Source organism: Elephas maximus, chromosome 11 (assembly GCF_024166365.1).
Source record: "Elephas maximus indicus isolate mEleMax1 chromosome 11, mEleMax1 primary haplotype, whole genome shotgun sequence".
In the NCBI taxonomy this organism is placed as follows: domain Eukaryota; kingdom Metazoa; phylum Chordata; class Mammalia; order Proboscidea; family Elephantidae; genus Elephas; species Elephas maximus.
The window spans coordinates 89,768,482-89,794,545 of NC_064829.1; the positions used below are offsets into that span (position 1 = coordinate 89,768,482).

The 26,064-nt window shown below is 45.2% G+C and overlaps 1 protein-coding gene across 2 annotated transcripts; it reads left to right on the forward strand.

The window, feature by feature from the left end:
- Positions 1–2,114: 2,114 nt before the first annotated feature.
- Positions 2,115–24,301, forward strand: ZIM2 (zinc finger imprinted 2). 2 transcript variants are annotated; one of them, XM_049899869.1, is made up of 7 exons: positions 2,135–2,166; positions 6,262–6,631; positions 7,551–8,025; positions 10,259–10,347; positions 12,678–12,804; positions 16,934–17,026; positions 18,939–24,301. In XM_049899869.1, exons 3-7 carry the CDS (start codon positions 7,656–7,658, stop codon positions 19,874–19,876), a joined length of 1,617 nt encoding a protein of 538 aa, XP_049755826.1. In that variant the 5' UTR covers positions 2,135–2,166; positions 6,262–6,631; positions 7,551–7,655; the 3' UTR covers positions 19,877–24,301. The 2 variants fall into 2 exon arrangements, with proteins under 2 accessions (XP_049755827.1, XP_049755826.1); XM_049899870.1 differs by lacking the exon at positions 6,262–6,631 and having other exon boundaries at positions 2,115–2,166.
- The last annotated feature ends 1,763 nt before the right edge of the window (positions 24,302–26,064 follow it).

The window sequence follows — 26,064 nt, forward strand, 5'->3', positions numbered from 1 at the left end:
GGGTGGGTGGGGAGGACTACATGCACCAGGTTATTATTGTTGTTGTTGTTTTTGTTTTTATCTGTGAGACATTTGTGTGCGGGGAGGGGTGGGCCGGTGTAGGAGACTTCTCTACTCTAAGGGAAGAATGCATCTGTATATATCCATCAGAATTCTTTTGGTTGCAAGTAACAGAAACCCAACTCACTTTAGCTCACGTGAAACCAACAGCAACAAAAGGAATATATTGGCTCACGAACCTGGGAGAGCTCCTAGCTTGAAAATCTCTGACAAGGCCAAGACCTGGCCAAGCCTGGAATCACAAGAATTTGATGTGAACAAAACTTGTTGCACATCTTTCATCTCTGGTTGTCTCTGCATATATTTGTCTTGTCCTTCTTTTGGCAAACAAGGATATTGTCCACCAAGGGTGAAGCATGGTTGCCAGACTCTGTATCAATCAATACTACAGAAGAAACCCAATGAGGCTGCAATAATCTGGGGAACGGGTGGGGAATCTATCACCTTTTTTTTCCTTCGAGTGGTAGCAATGAGAACGTGTCAATTCTGTGATTTTTTGATGAAAACTTTAACAAGGAAGAATAAACATCACAGTGGCTGGAGGAAAATAGGTGAAAGCATGGATTCCACTTAGAAGGCTGTGGTGGACACCAAAGTAAGATGTAATGGTGGCTTGTGATGGCTTCAGGATAAATATATAAAAGATTGAGCCAATAGACATGTTAGATGATTAGATGTGGGATACGAGGGTGAGGCAGGCGTCTGGGATGACTTCCCCAATCCTGGCTTGAGCCAACAGGAGGTGCCAGGCTCCAAGATGGGCATGACTTGGGAGAAACAGAAATGGGACAACAGGGAGACCAAAGTTCAGGTTTGGACATGTTAAATTGTGCTACAGCCGAGTGAGTGTTGGAAGGAGCTGAGTGGATTAAATTGACAAATATTCAACCTTTGTGTCTGTCTGGTTTTATCAAATTGTCTCAATATTCACAGCATTTCCTCCCCCATCATGTCACTGTCCAGGGGTGTGGCACTGCCCAGTCAGTCCTGCTCTTCTTGCAAGCCAAGGTTGGAATTTGATGGGTCGATAAATTCATTAATTTATTTATTCAAAACTCTTTTACTGATGCCATAAACAAAGTCAAAATAGAACAAACCAAGAAAAAGCATTTTCAATACACATTACAAAGGATCAATATCCTTAATATATAAAGAGCTCTCACAAATAAATAAGAAAAAGACCAATGGCCCACTGAAAATTGATGAAATAATATAAACAGAGTTCATAGTAAAGAAATGCAACTGATATTAATCATGTTTTCACCCAGCAGATTGGGAAAGAAGAGTATTTGTTAAGTACTGAGTCAAGGAGCCCTGATGGCCCAGTGGTTAAGTGCTTGGCTGTTGACCAAAAGGCGGGTGGTTCGAACCCATCCAGTGACTCTGTGGGAGAAAAGATCTCATGATCTGCTCTCAACAGTCTAGGAAACCCTAAGGGGCAGTTCTATTCTGTCATATAGGGCCGTTATGAGTCAGAATCAACTTAATGGCACACAAGGAAAACGATCCTTTGTGGGGAGTCCCTGGGTGGCTCAAACAGTTGCGTGCTCAACTACGAGCCAAAAGGGTTGGTGGCTGGAACCCACCCAGGACTGGTGATCTGCTTCGTAAAAGTCACAGCTTTGAAAATCCTATGGGGCAGTTCTACTCTGTCACACAGGATCACTCTGAGTCCGAACTGATTGACTAGATAGATGGCACACAACACTGAGGCACTCCTGATATACTCACACATTGATAGTGGGAGTCTAACTGGGTATTAACTCTTCAAAAGTTAATATCTTAAGGAGAAAGGCCACAGGAACCCCCAGTTCTTCCTGCCCCACTCCTTCCTGCCCCACTCCCTCCTGTCCCAGCCTCGCCCTCGCGCGCCCCCCAGTAGAAGCTGCCGGGATAGTCCGGTCAGCTCGGGCTCCCAGTTGCGCACAGCGCATGCGTATGCCAGCATGCACTTTGGTGCTGGGGTGCGAAGTCTGCGGGATTGCTCTGTCAAGCGAGGGCACAGCACAGCGCACGCGCAGACCCTCCAGTGAGCATGCGCGAAGAGGTTTGGGTGTGAAGTCTCAGGACGAACGACTCAGTCATGAGAGAGAGGCAGGCGGCGAGGTGAGCTCGCGAAAGGCGGTCCAGGGCGAGGCGTGTCTGGGGCGGGGTACTTGGCCATCAGGGTCGGGAAGGGCATGGAGCAGCCCTCAAAACGATCTCAAAACAGAGGCGTGAGGGGGAGGGGCTGAGCACAAGTACCCTCCTCAGGCGCGGAGGGGAAGGGGCATCAGGGGCGCCACCCTTGAGGGCCGTCAGCGCCCTGGGGATCTGAGACAGAGACCACCGGGCCTGCGCCTCAGTGGCGCATTCGTGTCCGGAGTGGATGCCTTCTTGTTCAAAGATGACAGAGCGAGCGGTCATGAGTCAGATGAACAGAACACAGTAGCTGGCCTGTGGAGACCACCGAGTGGTGCAGGGGGGCGACTAGGGACAGGTCGGGCGCCAGGTCTGAGGTGACAGCGCCTGATGCGAATTTGGAGCTGAGGGGACAGGGCACCCTTTCTTAACCCTGCCACCCTCTCTGCCTCTCGTGCCCAGAGACCCCATTCTCAGCCTCCCTGTCCTACCACCAACGCATTCCCTCGCCTTTAAAACCCTACATGTCTGCTCTGCCCCCACTCTGTCCCTTACCTGACCCTCCTCTCAAGTCCCCACCCCTCTGTCCCTTCCCTGACGCTCCTTTCAAGGCACCGTCCCTCTGTCCCTTCCCTAACCCTCCACTCCAGGTCCCACTCCTCTATCGCTTCCCTGACCCTACTTTCAAGGCACCATCCCTCTCTCCCTTTCCTGACCCTCTCAAGGCCCCGCACCTCTGTCCCTTCCCAGACCCTCCTCTCAAGGCCCCATCCCTCTATCTCTTCCCTGACCCTCCACTCCAGGCCCCGCCCCTTTGTTCCTTCCCTGACCCTTCTCTCAAGACCCCGCCCCTCCGTCCCTTCCCTGACCCTCCTCTCAAGGCCCCACCCCTCTGTCCCTTCCCAGACTTTCCTTTAAAAACCCCACCCCTCTGTCCTTTCCTTGACTCTCCTCTCAAGGACCCAACCCCCTGTCATTCCCTAACCCTCCACCCCGCGCCCCTCCCCTCTTTTCTTTCCCTGACGCTTCTCTCAAGGACCCGACCTCTGCCCCTTGCCTGACCCTCCTCTCAAGGCTCCGCCCCCTCTTCCCAGGACCCACCTGTGCCCTCTCCATTCCTCCCTTCCCTCCCCACATGGCCCCGGCCCTCCCCCAGGTCCGACTGCTCCACTCCAGTACTCCGTCCCGCCTTGCGCCCCTCTCTTCCCTCGGCAGCTCTCTCATGTGCTCACTCAGTCCTTCCTCCCACCGCAGGCTCTGCCCACCCAGGAGCTCTTGGTCTCTACCGCCTTCTCCTGGCATAGCCTCAGTCTACTTCTCTGGAACCTCTTCCCCGCTCTGAAATCAAGGAGTTGGCCACCACCCGTACGTTTTTAGGGACTCTCAACTTTTACAAAAATATTTAACACTTTAGCTACTTTTGTGACTACTTTTTAACATGCCCCCCCCCCCCCCCCCCCCCGCTGCCGTTTCCTGTGCGAATCCCTGGGGAAGATGGAAGGGACTGTTTGGGTATAAAGTGTAAACACCACCTTTCTCCTTCCAGAAAATTTACTGGCTGTCTTCTGTTTTAGAAAGTCATAAAAATTTTGCTTTAAATTACATAATATATCTGTTTTTGTTTTGGTATAAAGCGTTTTTCCTAATTGTGGAGAAAAAAATTGATCTCTAGGATGACGATCTTGTGGTTTTCGGCTCCCTGCCTTATTTAATCATTCCAGCAGCACAGGGAAAACAAGTGGTTATTTTAAAGTAACTTTGGTCAAATGAGTAGTCAGAAGTGCAGTTATGAATTACTAAGAAGATAATAAAAATGAGAGTGGTGGCATCCCCCATAGCTTTCAATAGTTAAGAAAGAATGAAAGTAAATGAACTATGCATTCATTTCAGGAGGTCCCCAAAGTCCCCCAAACAAACAAAAAAACAAACTGATCGAACCATAAAGAAATTAGGAGAAAGAAAATAATAAAGGTAAATGAATACATGAGAAAACGAAAAATACTAGCATTGGAACTTGCCACTGGTTCTTGGGATGGGGTCAGGAGAAGGTAGCAATAAGAAAAAAAAAACAGCACAAAAGACAAATTAGGAATAAAGCAACATCATTGATTAGAAAGGATAAAATAACATACTTAAGAGGTTTAATTCTTGAATGCGTGAATGATTTAACTCTTGAAGAATGACGTTGATTACATTCTTTGAGTTGTAGATATATAGTTGAAAGGACAATGCTTTCTTCTGAGGTTCGTGAAATTAGTTCAGTTCCTTGTGATTTGGGGTTCAAGTCTATTTTCTTTTCAGTAAGAATGTTCAATCATGTCAGTATATTTCAGTTCTAAGCAAATGGATGATTCTTGGTGGAACAGACAAAGTGGATTCAAGAAGTTGTTGTTAGGTGTCGTTGAGTTGGTTCCAACTCATAGTTACCCTATGTACAACAGAAGAAACACTGCCCGATCCTACCCCATCCTTGCAATCGGTGCTATGCTTCAGCCTGTTGTTGCAGCTACAGTGTCAATCCATCTCGTTGAGGGTCGTCTTTTCCACTGACCCTCTACTTTACCAAGCATGATGTCCTTCTCCAGGGACTGGTTCCTCCTGATAACATGTCCAAAGTATGTGAGACGAAGTCTCACCATCCTCCCTTCTAAGGGGCATTCTGGCTGTACTTCTTCCAAACCCGATTTGTTCGTTTTTCTGGCTGTCTATGGTATAGATTTATGGTATAGATAAGCAGTAGATAAATAAAAACTGAAAAAAGTCATTAACCAATTAATTAGTTGACACTAGAAAGCCTCCCACCCAGATGGTTTAATGGTAATGTTATTGGGTTCTGTCAAGTTGATACTGACTCATAGTGATCGCGTGTGACAGAGTAGAACTGCTGCATAAGGGTTTCCAAGGCTATAAATCTTTATGGAAGCAGACTGCCACATCTTTCTCTCACGAAGTAGCTGGTGAGTTTGAACCGCTGACTATCTGGTTAGCAGCTGAGCACTTAACCACTGCACCACCAGGGTCCCTTCCTCCTGGTCCAAAGAGGGGAAATAGGACCCTGAGCAGTCAAGGCCCACCAGGCCACAAGTGCTATATGGGAGCTTGTGGCTCTCCCTCCTCAGGGGATACCTCAGCATCCCTCCTCTCCCCTCTTTTCAGTGAACGCTTACCATGGCTTCCCTTAAATTTTTCCTTTTTAGGTCTCCTCTGTATCTTAATCCTACATCCCTTATTATCCAGGTTTTAATCAGTCACCTGTCCCAGTAGTGCTTGGCATCTTGTTTTTTTTTTTTTGTTTTTGCTTCTCTACTTTTTTTTAACCCAACCTTTATTTATTTATTTATTTCGTTGTTGTTGGGCCAGGAAGAAGGCTTGTGCCTCCCTGGTCCTGCTAGTCCAGGCAGGCAGGCTGGCAGGATTTTGGTCACCTCCACAGCTTCTTCCTCAGGACCCTGCCCTGGAGGCTGCAGACCTAGAAATTCAGTAGAATGGGGCATCACACACTGCAAGGAGGAGGCGACAGTGAACTTAATGATGGTGGCTGGGGAGCTTTTGGAAACCCTGGTGGCATAGTGGTTAAGTGGTTAAGGCGCTCCTGCAGTTCTACTCTGTCCTGTAGGGTCACTATGAGTCGGAGCTGACTCGATGGCAATGGGTTTGGTTTCTTTGGTGGTGAGCTTTTAGAAAAAAAAAATTTAACTCTGATCATACCCTACCCTAGATGAGATTCCAGCTAAAGAATTAAAATTAACTATTTAAATAGATAAAACAATAAGAAAATATAGTTAAGTATTTAATGATCCTAGAAACCCCTGTATTCTTTATCAGTCACTCCCTATTTTTTCTAGCACATAAGCTTAAGTAAACATTGTAGTAAAATATATGATACATATAGAAAAGGGCACAAATAATAAGTGAATACCTCGGTTTTCACAAAGTGAATGTACTGTATCCATGTCATGAGCCCCAGAGTAAGAAACAGGACATTACCAGCTTCTCAGAAATCCCTCATCCCCGGTCCCAGTTACTACTATTCCCTCCCTGCCCCCAACAGTAACCATTATTCTGCTTCTAACACCTTAGATTCTTCTCGCCTGTTTTTGACTTTTATATCAATGGACGAGATGGATCGACACAGTGGCTGCAACAGTGGGCCCAAACATAGAAATGATTGTCAGGATGGCACAAGACCGGAACGTGTTGTTCTGTTGTTGGAACTGTTGGAACGCTATGAGTTGGAACTGACTCGATGGCACCTAACAACAACAACATATCAATGGAGTCATATAATATGGACTTTTTTTTTTGAGCCTGGGTTCTTTCACTCCACAGTGAAATACGTGCATATTCCCATTTTTGTGTAGAGTTCCAGGATATGAATATACCATTCCACTCTGGCTCTGTCCTCACCACACTTGGTATTGTCTGACTTTCATTTTGGCCACCCTGGAAGGTGTGTAATGATATTTCTATGGTTTTAATTCATATATCTCTGATGACTAATGAAGTCTGAAGTTGAAACCCATTTATATGTTTATTGGCCATGTAGTTATCCTCTTTTGTGCAATACCTATTCTTTTGCCCTTTTTGCCTGCCTTTTTCTTATTGATTTATAGGAGTTCTTTGTATATTCTATTCTTTGTAGGATATGTATGTTGTAAGTACCTTTCTTCATTTTGTGTGATACATGTTTTTTTTTTTAACTTATTTTTATTCTTTGAATGATAATTGTTAGAATTCTAAATATGCCATATGTATTCTATCAAAAATAATATAATTGGATTTATGCAATACATTTTTTCTCTGTAAGACTGTGAAAGCATAATTGAGCCATTTATACAGTTAATTGTTGTTGTGAGATTCCTTTGAGTTGATTCCGACTCATGGTGACCTCATGTGTGCAGAGTAGAACTCTATAGTTTTCGTTTTTTTTTAATTTTGCTGCTCTTGAGAATATACACAGCAAAACATACACCAGTTCAACACTTTCTACATATGCAATTCAGTGACAGTGATTACATTCTTCGAGTTGTGGATACACAGTTGTTTTAACTCAGTTATTTTTTAAAGGGAAAATGCTTTCTTCTGTGGTTCGTGAAATTGGTTCAGTTCCTTGTGGTTTGGAGTTCAAGTCTCTTTTCCTTTCAGTGCTGTTTCTGAAATACTTATGTATAGCCTGTACCTGTGGGCTTTCCAGAACTGAGAATGAGACTGAGGTGGCATTTGTGTCGGTGTATGTGCAAATCTCTGTGACTGTGTATTGAGGCATTTGTATAAAACAAGCTAACTCCCTTTGATTCAAATCGCCTCCACCCCACTGTTCAACCCTTACTGTGCAGGCAGTTTGTGAGTCTTTCTGTGTAATTCTGCAGGTCCCAAGGACTCTTTATCCTTTCTTCATCTGATACAGCTCTGCCCACTCCCTTCCACACAGCATATTCTGGAGCACTTTGCCTTTGAATAGCCAAGCCATAAAGATGTTGTACAAGACAGAGGTTTTGGATGTCTTCAGAAATACCCAGATCTTTGGTCTACATGACCCAAAGGAGGAGAGCCAAGAAACCACCCCCAATAGAAACCCAGGGGTTCTTCAAAAGTTGAGTCATTTTCAGTACCTAGCAGTGACTGGGCCTCACCAAGCTGTAAGCCAAATCCAGGCGCTGTGCCGACAATGGCTGCAGCCAGAGACTCACACCAAGGAGCAGATGCTGGAGCAGCTGGTGCTGGAGCAGTTCCTGAGTGCCCTGCCCAAGGCAGTCCAGACGTGGGTGAGGTGGAAACAGCCCAAGAACAGCCATGAGGCAGGGACCCTCGTGGCAAACTTGATCCAAGCCTGTGAGGAGAAAGGTGAGAGGGAGAAAGCAACTGCTTACTTCTGTTTGTTGGACATCTTCTGTGTGCTTGGTGTGTATTAGGAACCGAGTAAAAACTTGTTGAATGAATGAATGAAAAAATGGACTTTATAATCCAGTCTTATCTACCCAATTGCATGTGCGAGGGAAGAAATTTCCACTCAGGAACAAGAATGGTTTGTTGAATGAGTGGTTAAATGTTTGACAATTCCAAGTGGTTGCCATCGAGTTGATTTCAGCTCATGCAGATCCTATGTGTTACAGAGTAGAACCCCATAGGGTTTTTTTGGGCTGTAATCTTTACAGAAGCAGATTGCAAGACTGTTATGTGGGTTCAAACTGCCAACCTTTAGTAGTCAATCGCAAACAGTTTGTGCCACCCAGGAACATCAACAAAAAAAGAAAACAGGGCATAAAATATAGGAGATTGGAGTGCTGGAAGTTCACCTTTTGCCAGAATTGGACCATTCTTTTGGAAACTCAGGTTCTTAGACTGGAACTCAGAAGGGCATTTCAAGAATGAGAGAAGGAAGCCACTGAATCCTCATGGGTCTTTGAATGATAATAATACTGACCATAAACAAAGCACACAAAGCCCTGATGGCGCAGTGGTTAAGCAGTCAGTTGCTAACCTGAAGGTCAGCAGTTTGAGCCCACCCAGCAGTAATGTAGGAAAAAGACCTGGTGATCTGCTCGCATAAAGATTACAGCCTTGAAAACCCTATGGGGCAGTTCTACTCTGTCATATGGGGTTGCTATGAGTCAGAATCGACTCCATGTCACCTAACAGTGAAACACACCACACACATAGAAGGCAAGAGAACACTAAGTACAAATCCAAGATCGTAGGCTACACTTATCTCTGGAGAGAAGGCTGGGGCATGGACAGGTAAGAAGCACATGGGTTATTGGGGATGTTCTAGTTCTTGGGTTGGGTAGTGAATTCACAGGCATTAATTATATTTAAAATATACAAACAAATACATTCAGAATAAATATGAGGGCCTGGCATGTCTCAATGCTGATAGCATATCACAAACTAAGGGTTATGATTAATCCAGTTCTGTGCACATGCATTCCTTCAAAGAATTTTAAAAATGCTAGTTGCAAACATGTTGAGAGCACTTAAAATGTACTCTTCAAAGTGTCTTATCCATACTAATGTGTTTACTTAATGGCTTTGCGAAATAGCTGTTATCCTCCTTTTATCCATGAGGAAATGGAGGCACAAAAAGGTTGAGTAACTTGCCCACCGCCCTACATTTTGTCCTGCATTTAGTGATCAGCAGAGTCAGAATTCAGACATAGGCTGCTGGCTTCAGCGTCTGTGTTCTCAAATCGCGGTGTTATACTGCCACAGGTGGACACGGGGAGTATTGTCCCAGAGAGGTTTGAAAACTTGGCTAAAGGCACCGGGTGGAGCTGGGATTCAGGGGGAAAGAGAGTTTCCCAGGAATGAGAAAGAAACAGCAGATTAATGAAAAGTGTGCTTGGAAAGAGACTACAGGAAAGGAAGGACTTCAAGGTTTCAGTTTCTGGGAGGGAAGGTGGTGGTTGTCTTCTAGATCAGAGGTGGAAAAGACATAGGAAGTGCTCAGTAATAAGAGCTGTGTGTTTTTTTTTTTTTTTTCCCGTAATGTCTACTGTGTACTTTAGAAGCCCTGGTGGTGCAACAGTTAAGCACTCGGCTGCTAACCGAAAGACTGTCAGTTTGAACCCACCCAGAGGCTCTGCGGGAGAAAGACCTGGTAATCTGCTCCTGTGAAGATTACAGCCTAGAAGACCCTATGAGGCAGTTCTACTCTGTCACTCGGGGGCACAGTGAGTTCAAAACTGACTCGACGGCACTTAACAACAACAAGAAGTGTGTGCTTTACATACGTAATGTTTCAGAGCCCTTTGAGATATAGGTATTATTCCCATTTTACAGTTGAGGGAACTGGGGTTCCTTGGTGACTCTAGTGGGTCAGTGAGGCTGGGAACCACTGGTATAGAGGGAACTTCCACTTTATTTGGAAGGCAGTGGGAGCCATTAAAGGGCTCAGAGCTGGGAAATGACCAGGGCTTTCTTTTGGGACTTCACATAGTGAGTTGAGAAGTGCTAACATCTTTCTCACATCATGGGAAGTCCAGGACCGCCACGTCCCTTGGCAGGATGGGTTGGGTGGGGGCCATGGGTGTTAGCAGACAGGATTTCAAGTCTAAGGTTATTCCTTTGTCCCTCCTAGTTCTCCCTGCTCAGGACTCTGTCCTTGCAGAACAGGAGGACAGCACAGAAGAAGCAATCTTTGACAATCTACCATCCGCTGGAACCCAGGTGAGGCAGGCTTTCCTCTGACTTGGTTCTCACATATGGGACCTTACCTTCCTGGTTTATGGACCTTCATGTCCCCATTTCCTTTAATTGTTTTTATAAATATCATCCAACTGAGGCTCTTTCCCTGCCTACCTTATCTAAAAGTTTCTTCTGACTCTTTGTAGCCTCCTCCCGTGCTTAATTTTTCTCCATATCATTTAACATTTTTCCTCTTTTCCTATCTTTTACATTAGTTGAGTGTTCTTTCTTTATTTGTTTTTTAGTGTTCTATTTTATCTCCACTATTGGCTTATTCAAAACAATCTTCATGTGGTTTTCACTTTCATTATCCCCCTTTTATATATCAGAGGGCGGAGGCAGAAAGGTTATATTGTTGTTGTATGCCATTGATTTGATTCCAGCTCATGACAACTGCATTTAACAGAGCAGAACCGCCCCGCATGGTTTTCTAGGCTGTAATGCTTATGCAAGTAGTTCACCAGGTCTTTCTTTGTGTGTTGTTGTTAGGTGTCATCAAGTCAGTTCCAACTCATAGCCAGCCACCCTGTGTACAACAGACGAAACACTACCTGGTCCTGAGCCATCCTCACAATTGTTACTGTGTTCGAGCCCATTGTTGTAGCCACTGTGTCAGTCTATCTCGTTGAGGGTCTTCCTCTTTTTCGCTGACCCTCTACTTTAGAATAATAGTCATATTAACTGGTCTTCCTGGTAGGCATATCGATATTATCCTATCACTGACAGCATTGTACTTCAGGATAGATCTTGAAATGTTCTTTTTGATGACGAATGTGATGCCACTCCTCTTCAATTTGTCATTTCTGATGAAGTAGGCCATGTGATTGTCCAATTCAAAACGGCTAACACTAGTTCATTTCAGCTCACTAATGCCTAGGGTATCAGTCTTTATGCATTTCATTTTTGGTGACTTCCAATTTTCCTAGATTCGTACTTCATACATTCCATGTTCTAATTATTAAGGGATGTTTGCAACTGTTTCTTCTCATTTTGAGTAGTGTCACATCAGCAAATAAAGGTCCCAAAAGCCTTACTCCATCCATGTCATTAAGGTCGACTCTATTTTGAGGAGGCAGCTCTTCCTCAGTCGTAGTTTGGTTGCCTTCCAACCTGAGGGGCTCATCTTCCGGCACTATATCGGACAGTGTTCTGCTGCCATTAATAACGTTTTCACTGGTCAGTGTTTTTCAGAAGTAGAGTGCCAGCTCCTTCTTCCTCATCTGTCTTAATCTGGAAGCTCCACTGAAACCTGTCCACCATGGGTGACCCTGCAGGTATTTGAAATACCGGTGGCATAGCTTCCAGCATGACGGCAACTGTAGTTAATTAATTCATATTGCTAGAGTATTATTCTATTGTATGACTATATCATATCTGTCTCTGTTGCTATAAATGGATGTTTGGGCTATTTCCAGGTTTTGGATGTTATAAACAGCGCTGCTATGAACATACCTGTATGTATCTCTTAAGACACATGAGTAAATACACTGAGGAATAGGATTTATGGTCCAAAGTCGTTTCCCGACTTACATTCCTTTAGCATTTTATTAGCGATCCTGTGGATCCACATTCTGTGTAACACTTGGTATTGTCAGATTTCTTAATTTTTTGTCTATTGAGTGGGTATAAAATGGCACTTTGTCATTTCGATTTGCGTTTCCCTATTGATTAATAGGATTGAATGTCTCTTCATGTTTGTCAGCACTTTGTGTTTCTCAAATGAGACACCGAGGCTTAACCTACTCAAACTCCCAAAGCTCATAAAAACCAAAGTCAGAATTTAAACTCAACTCCCCCTGATTCCTGAGGCTGAGGGCTCAGTTTTTAATTGTGTGCATTATTGCTTGCTTTCTTTATAAAGTGACTTAAAAAAATCTTTTCCCCCAAATCAAACCTGCAGTATTTAGCCTCTGGAACTTTGTTGTAGTTAGTTGTTGTCAAGTCGATTCCAACTCATGATGGCAACGCTATGTGTGTCAGAGCAGAACTGCTCCATAGAGCTTTCTTGGCTTTGATCTTTCTGAAAGCAGATCAGCAGGCCTTTCTTCCACAGAGTGGCTGGTGGGTTCAAATCACTAACCTTTAGGTTAACAGTTGAGCACAAAGCACTTGCACCACCTAGTCTCAAAAATGTTCCCACTTCCCACAGATTATAAGGAAAGGTACCTTGCTATGTCTCCGGGACCGAGAGCACCTGAAGGCTCTCTGCCTGTCTGAATCCCTGCTTTGCATTGAGCCTACTCTTCTGTGGGCCCCTTCTAACCCCCCCTGTGATAACCTGTGGACATTTAAGAGCATTTTCGGTCTTATAGGAGTTGGTGACCTTCAAGGATGTGGTTGTGGACTTCAGCCCAGAGGAATTAAGCTACCTTAGTGCTGATCAGAGGAAACTCTATCGGGAAGTGATACTGGAGAATTACTGGAACCTGGTCTCTCTAGGTAAGAGAGCCCTCTGTGCGCCTCAGTTTCTGCCCACTGGAGCTGGGATTCTCAACTCTCTTCTGTACTTCCATTAGTAACTGTGGTTCGCCACGTCAGTGTGTCTCAGCCCAGCTCCGAGGCAGTGGTTTAATATTAAAGGACCTCGTCAGAATCACTGTTGTCATAAAATAGCATTTCTTGAGTGCTTAGTATGTGACAGGCACTGATCTAAGTGCTTTACGTGTTTTAACTCCTTACACCACGGAGCCCTGGGGGTCCAATAGTTAAGCACTCAGCTGCTAAACTAAAGGTTGGCAGTTTGAACTCACCAGCTGCTCCATGGGAGAAAGACCTTATTTATGATCTGGTCTCATAAAGATTACAGCCTAGAAAACCCAATGGGGCAGTTCTCTTGTGTCACATGGGGATACCATGAGTCAGAACTGACTCAATGGCACCCAACAACAACAAACAATCCTTACACTAGTCCAATGAAGGGTATTATTATTATTTCAGCCATTTTACAGATGAGGAAACTGAGGCATGGAAAAGTTATATTACTTGTGTAAAGCTTCACAGCTACAAAGTGGCAGAGCTGGGATTTGAACCTGGCGGGTCCAACTCAAAAGTCAGCTCCCTTAAATGACGCTCTGCTGTCCATGGGGGCTCTGCTTCATCGGGTCTTGGAACAACAGTTGTTTTTGTTAGGCGCCATCTAGTTGGTTCCCACTCATAGCGACCCTGTGTACAATGGAACAAAACACTGCCCGGTCCTGCTCCATCCTCACAATCATTGTTATGCTTGAGCCCATCATTACAGCCACTGTGTCAACCCATCTCATTGAGGGTCTTCATCTTTTTCACTGACCTTCTACTTTACCAAGCATGATGTCCTTTTCCAGGGAGTAATCCCTCCTGATAACATGTCCAAAGTGTGTGAGGTGTAATCTCGCCATCCTTGATCCTAAGGAGCATGCTGTTTGTACATCTTCCAAGACAGATTTGTTTGTTCTTTTGGCAGTCCGTTGTATATTCAGTATTCTTCACCAGCACCATAACTGGTGCGACGGTAGGCTTGCAATAGTGTTTGTTAAGTGAATGAAGGAAGCCTGAAAATCCCAGGAGCTCCAAAAGCTTCTACTGGCCCTGAGGCTTAGGAGTCAAGACTGGCTATCTCTCTTCACACTTGGAGGCAGGACTGGTTACTTCTTCCCACAGCTCACTGTTTCTGTTATCAGTGCCAGGATCCTCCTTTCAGTGGCCTTTCTGGGAGTCTGAAGTCTCCTGAGGTGTAAGAACTAAAATAAAAACACACCAGCTGGCAGGAACTTGGTGTACTTATCCTTGTGATGTCAGAGACCTCCATGGGGAAATGGAAGTGCCTCACCTCAAGGGTAACCTGTTGCCATCGAGTTGATTCTGACCCGTGGTGACTCCATGAGCTCCCTAGGGTTTTCTTGGCTGTGATAATTATGGAAGCAGATCACCAGGCCTTTCTTCCACAGTACGGCTGGGTGGGCTCAAACACCCAACCCTTGGGTTAAAAGTTGAGAGCAAATTGCTTACACCACCCAGGGAACTGTTCTCAAGGGTTGTGATTGTTGTTGGATGCCGTGAAATCGATTCCAACTCATAGCAACCCCACGTGACCGAGTAAAATTACCCCACAGGGTTTTCTTGGATGTGACCTTTAGGGAGCAGATCACCAGGCCTGTCTTCTGCAGCACTGCTGGGTGAGATTGAATTGCCAACCTTTCGGTTAGCAGCTGAGCACAAACTGTGTGCCACCCAGGGACCTCTCTTCAAGGGTAACTCAAAACCAAAACACAAACCCACTGCTGTCAAGTCGATTCTGACTCATAGTGACCCCATAGGGTTTCCAAGGCTGTAGACCTCTACAGAAGCAGACTGCCACATCTTTCTCCCGTGGAGCTGCTGGTAATTTTGAACCACTAACCTTTTGTCTAGCAGTTGGTTGTTTTAACCACTGCACCACCAGGGCCCTATTTTCAAGGGTAAGTGTGCATAATTTTAACCACAACTTTTATAGGTCAGAGGGAGTTCTATTCCAGCATATATTATACTCTTCTCTCGGTTACCACACTTTATGACTTAAATTAGAGGGAACAGAATCAGGAGAGAGGGGACAAATCAGTTTTCTCTTTTCCACCTGAAGCTGCATTACCTGAGATTTTCTCTCCTGTGAGTTCTTGGCTTCTTGTAACACTGAAGGTTTTGGGTTAATAGAGATCCTGCGTATCAGCCAGGACACTGTCTTCCCGAGTGTGCAATGAGTAACTCATTAATCCATTGCCATTGAGTTGATCCTGAGTCTCAGCAACTCCATGTGTTACAGAACTGTCCCACAGGGTTTTCTTGGCTATAATCTTTATGGGAGCAGATTGCCAGGCCTTTCTTCTGCTGTGCAGCTGGGTGGGTTCAAACCACCAACCTTTTGGTTAGCAGCTTAGTGCAAACCATTTGCACCACTCAAACGGAATGAGTACAGTGGGTTATATGGAAGATTACATTAGGTGACACACAGCATGAAATAATCCTCCCACAATTATTGAGACAAAGACTCCTAATTTTCTTACAGATCTTCTGATTATATCGAGTAGAGAGTCTCAGGCTGGTGCCAGCTTATTTCTGCATCTTGCTTATCTTCCCTTCTTAGCAAAGAGGGAGCAGACTGCAGGCCCTGAGCTGTAGTTGGGTAACAAAAGCTAGCTAGCACCAAATAGCATGGTCTCTGTTGTCTCTATTATCATATTACCTTCAGCAAATACAAAAAATTTGCATGTGGCAGTGGTTTCCATTTATAGGGTTGCTATAAAGCTTGCACCTAAAATAACTGTATTTAAGTTAAGAAAGAGAGATGATCTACAAGTACTGCAGCCTCTGGCAGACTGAGTCCAGCACAGCTAGATGGTACCTGGCTGCCACCACTGACTGCTCTGACTGGGATCACAATAGAGGGTCACGGACAGAGCCGGAGAAAAATGTAGAACAAAATTCTAACTCACACACACACACACACAAAAAAAAAAAGATCAGACTTACTGGTCTGACAGAGACTGGAGAAACCCCAAGAGTATGGCCCCTGAGAGCCTTTTAGCTCAGTACTGAGGCTCACCCTTCAGCCAAAGAGCAGATAGGCCCATAAAACAAAATGAGACTAAATGGGCACACCAGCCCAGGGACAAGGATGAGCAGGCAGGAGGGGGCAGGAAAGTTGGTAACGGGGAACCCAAGGTCGGGAAGGGAAGAGTGTCGACGTGTCCTGGGGGTGGCAACAAATGTCACAAAACAGTATGTGTGTATTAATTGTTTAACAAGAAACTAATTTGTTCTGTGAACCTTCACCTAAAGCACAATAGAAAAAAAACCAGAGAGGTGATCTAGAGAAAAACATTAAATAAATAATACATAAACAACACACAGATAAGGCCAAAATGGGAGGGCCATTCCTTAGTTTGTCAGTGAACTCAAAATGCGCCAGGTACTGGTGTAGGTGTTGGGGCCACAAAATAGATGAGAATTCCTGTTCTCATGGATGTTATGTTCTAGTGGGGAGAGACAGACACTAAACAAGTAAATGGTAAGGTGGTTTCAAATGATTGAAGTTTGGGAAACAGTGAACTAAGGTAGCGGTGGCAGGGGGAACATTTTAAGTGAAAGGAGGAGTGGAAGTTACCACTGATGGAAAAAGAACCCTCACCCAGTCCATTTTCTGAGCAGCAGCAACATCAGATTCTTCGTGCTCAAACTACCCTCAAGCCCCTTTTCCCTTTTTACGCAATAGCAGGATTCTTTCAACCTGGTACTGTTGACCCAGGGGCTGGATAGTTCTTTGTGGTGGGGGCCCTACTGTGTGCAGTAGGCTGTTTAGCAGCATCATTGGTCTCCACCCGCAAGATGCCAGTAGCACCCCCGCACCCCCACCCGACTAGTGACAATCAAGAATGTCTCCAAGCATGACCCAATGTGCCCTAGGGGGCAAATCTTTGGGAGCCACTGCTTTGTGGGCTCAGAAACAGGCTTCATTTTACTCCCGTATGAGGGAGTTTACATCTTCCATATTATCCCAAAGTCTTGAGAACCCAGGATTGGGTGTCACTTGTTACGAGTCTTCCTTCTCCCTCAGGGTCTCAGTTCTCCAAGCCGGACCTTATCTCACAGCTAGAGGAAGAGGAGTCAAGTGGGATGGAGGAAGACGGTGATGCAGTGGTATTTCAAGGTGAGTCGTGAGAGGCCCCAGGAGCTGTTGGTCTGGGAGCGTTCCTCAGAACCTGCCCAGGTCAGGAAGAAGGCTGAAAGGGGCCTTCGCCTCAGGTGCTCACGTGATTGCTCTCCTAAGTACTTCCTTCCATCTCCTTTCCAAAGCTTGTGTCTTACTGCAGCAAGAGCACCTCTCCTGCCCAGCTCCAGGGCGGCCTTGCCCTGGCCAGTGTCCCCTTTCTCTGGTATTGTAGCTCCTCCATTCATTCATGACTTTCCTCTCACAGCGAGACATCCATAGCCCTTTCCTCTTTAACTGAGACAAGCAAAGACAAGTGGCGCGATACCACTTCTCTTCCAGCTGCCTCCTGTTTTCCCTCACGCCAACTCCACTTCCCATTCCTGTCTGAACCCCTGCAATCTGATTTCCATCCCATGACCTCTGCCAACACGCACACCTACACATGCTGCTCTAAAATGTTCTCAGAGATTCCCACCAGCATCCTGATGGCTCGGGGATAAGAACCTTCTAGACTTCACCTTCTTCAAACCACATGGCTACAATCTGATGATGTTCACTGTTCCTCATACATCATCCCATTCCTTGAATTGTCCTCTATGTGTGTCAGCCAGGATAGCCATTGTCCTTCAGTTGCAGTAACAGAAAACCCACGCCCAAACTGGCTTAAGCCATCGAGGGGCTATTAGCTTACAACAGTACTGTACAATACTGTAAATATCATACAATACTGTTCAGTGGGTCTTCGGGGTGGTTGAAGTTAGGGGTCCAGTGATGTCCTTAAGGGCCTAGTTCCATATTCTCTTTCCACTCTGCCTTCAACTTTGCCAACAAATCCTAGATGATGTGTGTGCTGTCTTGTTCCTGTCCAAAAAGAGAGTGAGTGAGAGTGAGAAAGAGCAGGTACATCGTAGAAGCTCACTCAAGAGCAAGGATGCATCTTTCCAGAAGCCCTTGCAACTCTTATTTTCCATCATTCCACATTGGGTCACATCCCATCCCTGAATCAGGTGCTGTGTCCATAGGATAGTCTAGTGCTAATTGACCTGTTTCCCCCCTTGTTCTCTGCCTGGGAGCCAGGGATAGATTCATCTTCTCCTGTGTGGTGAAGAAGTGGATGCCTAAACAGAATTCAGTGAGTGACCAAGTGACAAGGAGCTCAGGTGACACAACAATTAAGCACACTACTGCTAACCGAAAGGTTGGTGGTTCAAACCCACCCAGTGGCTCTAAGGAAGAAAGGCCTGGCGATCTGCCCCTGTAAAGATTACAGCCTAGGAAACCCTGTAGTCACATGAGGTCGCTATGAGTCAGAATCAACTTGATGGCACACAACAACAACGGTGATCTACCAAGCATGGTTTGGAAAATGCCAACAAGCCCCAGTCCTAGCTCTTTGTCTGGTTTCCTCCTAATTCTCCTCTCTGTGTTCCCTGGCATCTTTGTCAACAGTCAGCCCTCCTGGAGGGTCTCTTTTCTGCATCTGCCACCTCCCCTTCCTTGCTTATATCCTTTCCATGACTTTCCCATTCTCTCCTTAATACCAGTTAGTTGCTGTCCAGTCGACCCCAACTCATGGCGACCCCATGTGTGTGAGAGTAGAGCTGTACTCCATAGGGTTTTCAGTGGCTGATTTTTTGGAAGTAGATTGCCAGGCATTTCTTCCAAGGTGCCTCTGGGTGGACTCGAACCCCCAACCTTTCAATTAGCAGCTAAACCTGTTAACTGTTTGCACCACCCAAGGACCCCATCCTGTCTAACCTGGGTAAGCTCTGTTCTGCTATCTTTGAACTTTTTCTTCAGTTTCTACTATAATGGGCTTCCCCCAGCCCCTCACTACTCCTGCTATAATGGTGTGTCTCTCTGAATAATAAAAAAAAAAAAAGTAGAGGAACTTTTAAATTTCTTTTAGATTGGGAGATGAGCCCCGAAACCAAGGAGCCTAGCGCAGAGCACAGCCAGCCAGCGGATAAACTGCCCCTGGGGGCAGGAGCAGAGGAGTCAGCAGTGAGTGACCCTGCAGGAGAGTCCTCTGACGGGCAGTCAGAATCGCAGCAAGACAGCGGGGAGCAGCCTCTGAGTCCCATGGCACCCAGCGAACCCCAGCCCCTCACTCAGGAGAGAAGCCACAGTTCAGGCTCAGATCTTACTCAGCAACCTGAGGTTCCTCCAGGAGAGGCTTCCCAAGAAGGTGCCGCTCCAGGCATCTGCATCAGCCCCCGGCCAGCACACGAGGCGCCTTTCCTCCCAAAGGACAGGCCCGACAAATGTGGATTTGAGGAAGGAATCTTTCGTACCCAGAGAGACCCTGAGAGGCACAAGCACAGCCATGCTGGGAAGAAACCCTTTGAAGGTGAGCCATGTGGAGAAGCCTTCCACCTCACGCCGCATCTCGCCACCAGACACCGGAGGACCCATTCTGGGGAGAAGTCCCCTGGATGTAGCAAAGGCAGGCAGCTTGCCCACCCCTGCGGACCCAAGGGAACCCACAGCCAGGAGGACTACTACGAGTGTCTCAGGTGTGGCAGAGCTTTTATCAAGGATGTGCACCTCTTTGAACACCTCCAAGCTCACAAAGCAGCAAAAGCCCTTCCCCCAGGGCTGCCCCGCACCAAGATGTACTCAATCCGCTACCTGCGAAAGCACAGCTACGTTGGGGAGAGAGCCTGCCAGTGTTGTGACTGTGGCAAGGCCTTTGGGCGGAGCTCCCACCTCATCCAGCACTACCGCATTCACGCCCAGGAGAGGCCCTTCCAGTGCCAGCTGTGCGGGCGATGCTTCAGCCGGCCCTCATACCTGACTCAGCACTACCAACTCCATTCTCAGGAGGGACCCGCCACCTGCAGTTAGTGTTGAAAAACCTCCTGCCAGAGAACATACTTTCCTCAGCATCTCCGGCTTCATACCAGAGAGGGACCCTGTGAGTGCTTGGAATGTGAGAAGGCCTTCCACCAAGCCTTCCAATACTGTTAAGGTCAAGTCCCAACATAGTGTCCCTGTAGGACAGAGTAGAACTGCCCCATAGGGTTTCCAAGGCTGTAATCCTGACATTTGGCTTTTTTGAATTCAGATCCAAACAGGGTCCACAGATGGCTTTTGGCTGTTTGATCTCTTGAGTCTCTCAATCTAAAGCAGTCCCTTCTCACTTTTTTTGTTTCTTTATTTTTTTTTAATGCCTTGTATGACCACAAGGACAACATAGAGATATGCTTCTCTCGTTCCCCCACCCAGTTCCTAATATATCTAACATTTTTGGCACTACTCTTACATTCAGGTTTGACTTCTTTATTTTTAATTTAGAAATACTCATTTTTTCGACGTGTGATTATGTAAGTAATACTGCAAGAAATTGAGTCAGTTGTCCTGTAGAACATTCCACATTTTAAATGTGTCTGTCTGCTTCCATGTGGTGTTACACTTGTTCGTCTCTCCCCTGGGTTTCCTCTAAATGGACGTTAACTCCAGACTCTGGAGGCTTCATCAGATTCAGCTTCAACTTCTTCAGCATGAATACATCTGGGTGGCTCTGTATGCTGCACATCTTATCCCACCAGGGCGAACTGTGTCTGGTTTTTCCAGAGGCCCAGTCGTTTAAACCGTTATTGACTTCAGAGTCATGGGTGCCCATCACATGCCCAGAACATGTTGTTTCCATGTTTTCCTAATTGCTGGATATTCTTTCTGGGCTGCCTGCTTTCATTCCTTCTTCATTTCTTTTCCTAGACTTTTCTCTACATAGCTCCCCTCTGCCACCCAAGCCTGGTCCTCAGACACCTGATTTGAGGAATGGTGGATACTTCTTGGAGGAGCCCTGGTGGTACAATGGTTAAGCGCTCGGCTGCTAACCAAAAGGTTGACAGTTTGACCCCACCAACTGCCCTGTAGGAGAAAAATGTGGCGGTCTGCTTCCATGAAGAATACAGCCTCGGAAACCCTATGGGGCAGTTCTACTCTATCCTATAAGGTCACTATGAATCGGAATAGGCTTAATGGCAGCAAGTTTAACAGGATACTTCTTGAGGGATCTGGGTCTGGGCTGTGCTGAGGATCCTGGTCAGAGTCTGAGGAGTCTTGAGGAGCCTTGGAGAAAGCCAGAGGAGCCCTGGTGGTGCAAATTTAAGGGTTCGGCTGCTAAATGAGAGGTTGGCAGTTCAAACCACCCAGCAGCAGTGCAGGAGAAAGACCTGGTGATCTGCTGCTGTAAAGATTACAGCCTGGAAAACCCTATGGAGCAGTTCTACTCTGTCACATGGGGTCACTATGAGTCAAAAATTGACTTTAAGGCACCCAGACTAGACTGTCTACTTTTGTTCTGAAACTTCTTTCCTGGCACAAATGGCAGTGGTGACAACATGGACACTTAACCCTGGCAGTCAGCCACAGACTATTTGAAATAGATGGACTATGCACACGCTGCTGGCTCCATGTTTCACAAGCAGAACTGCAGACGCTTCTGTCCAGGGCTCTTCCTTAAGCTAACCATGACTGTGGGTGCCTCAGTCTATTACTTTGGCTTTTTACCTGCTGCCTTTCTGGGTGCTTTCCTGCTGGGCTTTTGAAGATAACGTAGATCGTGTTCTCTGCTTTTCCCACTCAGCTCCTAAAAATATCTGACAGTTTCGGCACTGCTGTTGTTAAAAAAAAAACAAACCCTCTGCTTTCGAGTCGATTCCGGTTCACAGCAACCCCGTCTGTGTGTGTCATAGTAGAACTACTCCATAGAGTTTTTTAGGCTGTAATTTTTATGGGAGCAGATCACCAGGCCTTGCGCAGAGTCGCTGGGTGGGTTCAAACTGCCAAACTTTTGGTTAGTGGATGAGCACAAACTGTGCCATCCAGGGACCTACTGCTCTTATATTCAGGTTTATTAATTTATCTTTTAAATTTTGAAACACCCATATTTTAAAGCTTTTTATGATTGTGCAAGTAATACATCTTTCTTGAAGAAAACACATTTTTTTTCCTTTGAATATTTGTATCACCCCCTCGCAGACATACTTGGTGCTAAAAATTTAGTATGGCATTGTCCAGACCTTTTTCCTATGCATAGATCTATTCAATTTTTTTAAAAATAGGTATTTTTTTAATAAAATGGAAATACTGTTTTGAAGGCTATAATTTGTATTCTAATGTATCATGAGCACATGCCCATATCCACAAATACACCTCTCAGTTCTCTTGTTCTTAGGACTGTCTAGTTCTCAGGACTGTCTAGTTCTCCATTGCCTAGATATGTCCTAATTTATTTCACTGGCCCTCTAGGATTGAAAACGTGGGTTGCTTTTAATTCATCTCTTTTATACATTTTGCTAAGGAGACCTGGTAGCACACTGGTTAAGCACCTGGCTGCTAACCAAAAGTTTGGTGGTTCAAATCCACCAGGCACTCCATGGGAGAAAGACCTGGCAGTCTGCTTCTGTAAATATTACAGCTAAGAAAACCCTATGCAGCAGCTCTACTCTGTCACGTGGGGCCGCCATGACTCAGATCGACTTGACAGTACCTAATAACAACACAACCCATAAGATAATTTTGGATCCCTGGGTGGCATCAAAAGAGCCCTGGTGGCACAGTGGTTAAAATGCTCAGCTCCTACAGGAGAGATCGGTGGTTCAAAGCACCAGCCACTCCAAGGGAGAAAGATGTGGCAGTCTGCTTCCATAATACAGCCTTGAAAACCGTACAGGGCAGTTCTACCTACCCTGTCCTCTAGAGTAGCAATGAGTTGGCATCTCGTTCGGCAACAGGTTTGGTTGACTTTTTGTTGCTATAGTTCTGTTTCCTCCGTTTATCTCTTGGGTCTTAGCATTTTCCTTATTGTTTTGCAATAATGTCTTTACATTAGGTCTTGTGTCCTAAGGGGAAGTTCTCAGCAGTAGGATTTCTGAGCCAAAAGGTCTGTGTGTCTTGCAGGCTTTGGAAACAACCTTAGCCTGACCCAGGAGGATCTAAAAGTTGTGCTGTTTTTTTCTCTAGGGGACGACTAAACCACTCAACTTTACCCTAGCCCCCTTTCTCCTTGAAGAATTTACGCTATGGACCCATCTTGGGAAATAGCAGAACTGAAGTCAGGCCTGGGAAGCACTGCCAATGAATCGAAATAGTCTGTTAGAACCCTAATTTTAGCATGTTTAACATAGCAGTTTTATTAGGAATATTTTGGTCAATAGACAAGTGATACTAAGCATATTAAAGAAGGATCATAAACTTCATTTTAGTCCTAGACTCTCAACTAGTACGAGCCCAGGAACGTAGTTTATGTTCCCAGGTAGAAGTGCCCCTTGGCAGAGAAGAAGGGGGTCTGTGGGCTTTGTAGCCAGGCTGTCCTGAGATCAAATCTCAGCCTTCTCCTTAGAAGCCGATAGAACCTCGTTTTCTTAGAAAAATGGAGCTAGCAGGGCCTGCCCCTGGAAGGACTGTTAAAAGGCCTAGAGCTTGTCTCTATAAAAGAGCCTCATAGTGACTAGCACCTATTAGACACTCAGTAACCAGTGGCTTCTAATACAGAAAGCTTTGTATACAGTTTTCTAATTTTTATATTTAAAAGTTTTAATAGGAACAATTAATAAACTACAGAATTGTCAACCACAGTTCCGTGTCAAAACACAACCACATTTTATCATATCAGTATTCTTTCTATGAACAATCTTTTCTGTGTGTAAGGTGTTTTTTTCCTGTATACGTATGATAAATTCTAAGTTTTCTTTTTCTCACTTATTTTCTAATGACAAATTTTTAATGACTGTAATGGTGTAAAGGTTTGGTTAGCATAGCATTAAGCATTCTATTTACAGTTGTTTTCTTAGGCTAGATTTCCAAATAGTGATAGGATGAGTCGAGATGTGATGAAGGTCTCTATGGCTCTCGAAAGATACTGCCAGATTGGTTTCTGGAGGGGCTGTGCCATTTGCAGCCACCAGCAAAGGATAGGCCAGGGGCATGAAACGGGTGGCAAGCCCCCCACCCCCTACATCAGTGGCAGGCGCTGCTAACCAGTTGGGGCGCCCTCTGGCTCTACTGAACCTCAGAGTCTTTCTCAACACAGCACTGCAGACAGACAAGCTGAGCAGAATTCATGTGTGCAAAGAAATCCCTCTGCCACCCCTGGTATAAATAAGCATTCCTTCTTAACAATTTTGCCTGCATTTCATATTTATCGCTTAAGAGAAACCAAGGATATACTCTGTCTATTTTATAGGCCAAAAAAGTGACTCTTTTCTTACTAATGAATTTTTGTCCTACAATCATTTAAACTTTGTGTACAATCTAGGTCTTTGCCTGTTTAACTATTGTGCTCTTGTGCTTTTTTTCATTGATTTGAATGAACTCATTTTCCTTTTTGAAAGTATGTATTTCTGAAGGATTACTGTTTAGTTTTCATTTTAAACTAATACTTAATTGTTAAAGACAATCTCTATAGAAAAGGAGATTTTCCCTTGCACTCTGCTCCGAAAGCAAAGAAAAACACACATTTTGGTTTGTTAGGATTTAAACATAATTACCAGATTTATAGATTATAGAAATGGTCGCCTCTCGAGAGTGGCTCTAGCAGTCAGGGTGGGAAAAAGAGGGAGTTTCCGTGGCACTTCTGTGTCTTTTCTTCCTTTTACTCCTGTGAAGGTATTACCTGTTTTAAGATGTTTTTAGACAGTTTTCTGTAGCTGTCATCTTTCCATGTGTGCAGTAGCATATCCTGTTTGTCCCACCCAATCTTACACCTTACACGACTCCTTTCATCAACCATGGTATTTTTCATTCTTACGGCCTCATATTTAATGAGTCTCCCATCACTTTAAAAAAGTGTATGTATGTATGTGTATTTTTATAGATATGTGAAACAATATACCTGTATAATGTCTTGTTATTCTTTATACAGATGACAATGTGTATTTATGAATTAAAAAAACAGCCTTTTGGGGTTTTGGTAATTACTGCATCGAACTTATAATGAATTAGGAAGAATTCACATTGTTACATTTAACCTTAGCATCCAGGAATATCATATTGTCCTTGCATTTATTCAAGCTTTTGTATCCATCAATAAAGTTTTATAGTTTGCTTCTCATAAGGTCACAAGTGTTCCTGGCTTACTTATTTATTCCTACATCTTGTTGAATTGTGAATAGTTTTTTGTTGTTGTTGTTCTTTTTTAATTATAATAGTCACAAAAAGCCAGCATCCCAGGAATTGGGGTCACTTCAGCATCGCCAAGGAATTCTGACATTTCAGAGCCAGACTGACCACATTTAGCTGTTTCACTGAAGCCTGGCATGCTAACCCTGCCACCTGTGTTCAAGCCAGGCGTCTGAAGACAGCAACCTGGTTATCATTCCTCCACCCATGTGCCCAGCAGGTGGATGACTTCGCTCTGACATCTTTTTCCAGGTAACTCTTAAAAAGTTGAGGGCCACAGTTGCCCTTGAAATGTTGATGAAAGCTGGGGACCCTCTTCCCAAGAAAACGCAGAGAATCCTAGGAGTGGGGTTGAGGAGGTGTGTGCACACACGTGCACTCACACACGTACACATGCACATGCACACTTATGACTACTACCCCTCGGGGGTCAGCCGTGCCTCCACCCTGGGCCCTCACCCAGAACCTCCCCTCCCACTGACAGCTTCCTTCTGGAGTTCTGGGTCAGGGCTGGTGCCCAGGCCATCTGAAAATCAGGTCTCCTCCTGGTAGGACCCTAAAGGAGGGAAGAACAGAACACTTGGCCGTGGTAACTGGCCCATTCAGCCATTCAGGTAAAAAAGGCAGATTTGGAGTGAAGAGGGGAAAGCACCCCAGCTGCAAAGAATCCCCTCAATAGGATGCAAACTCAGCTGCCTGAGGGGCCAGTGGGAAGCCTGGAGGATGAGGTGAAAGGGAAGAGGAGCCACCATACCTAAAGGGCCTACCAGAAGGACCCTGGTGGTGCAGTTTGTGCTTGCTGCTAACCAAAAAGTTGACGGTTCAAAACCTATCCAGCAGCTCCACAAGTTACAGCCTAGGAAACCCCATGGAGCAGTTCTATTCTGTAACTATAGGATCTCCGA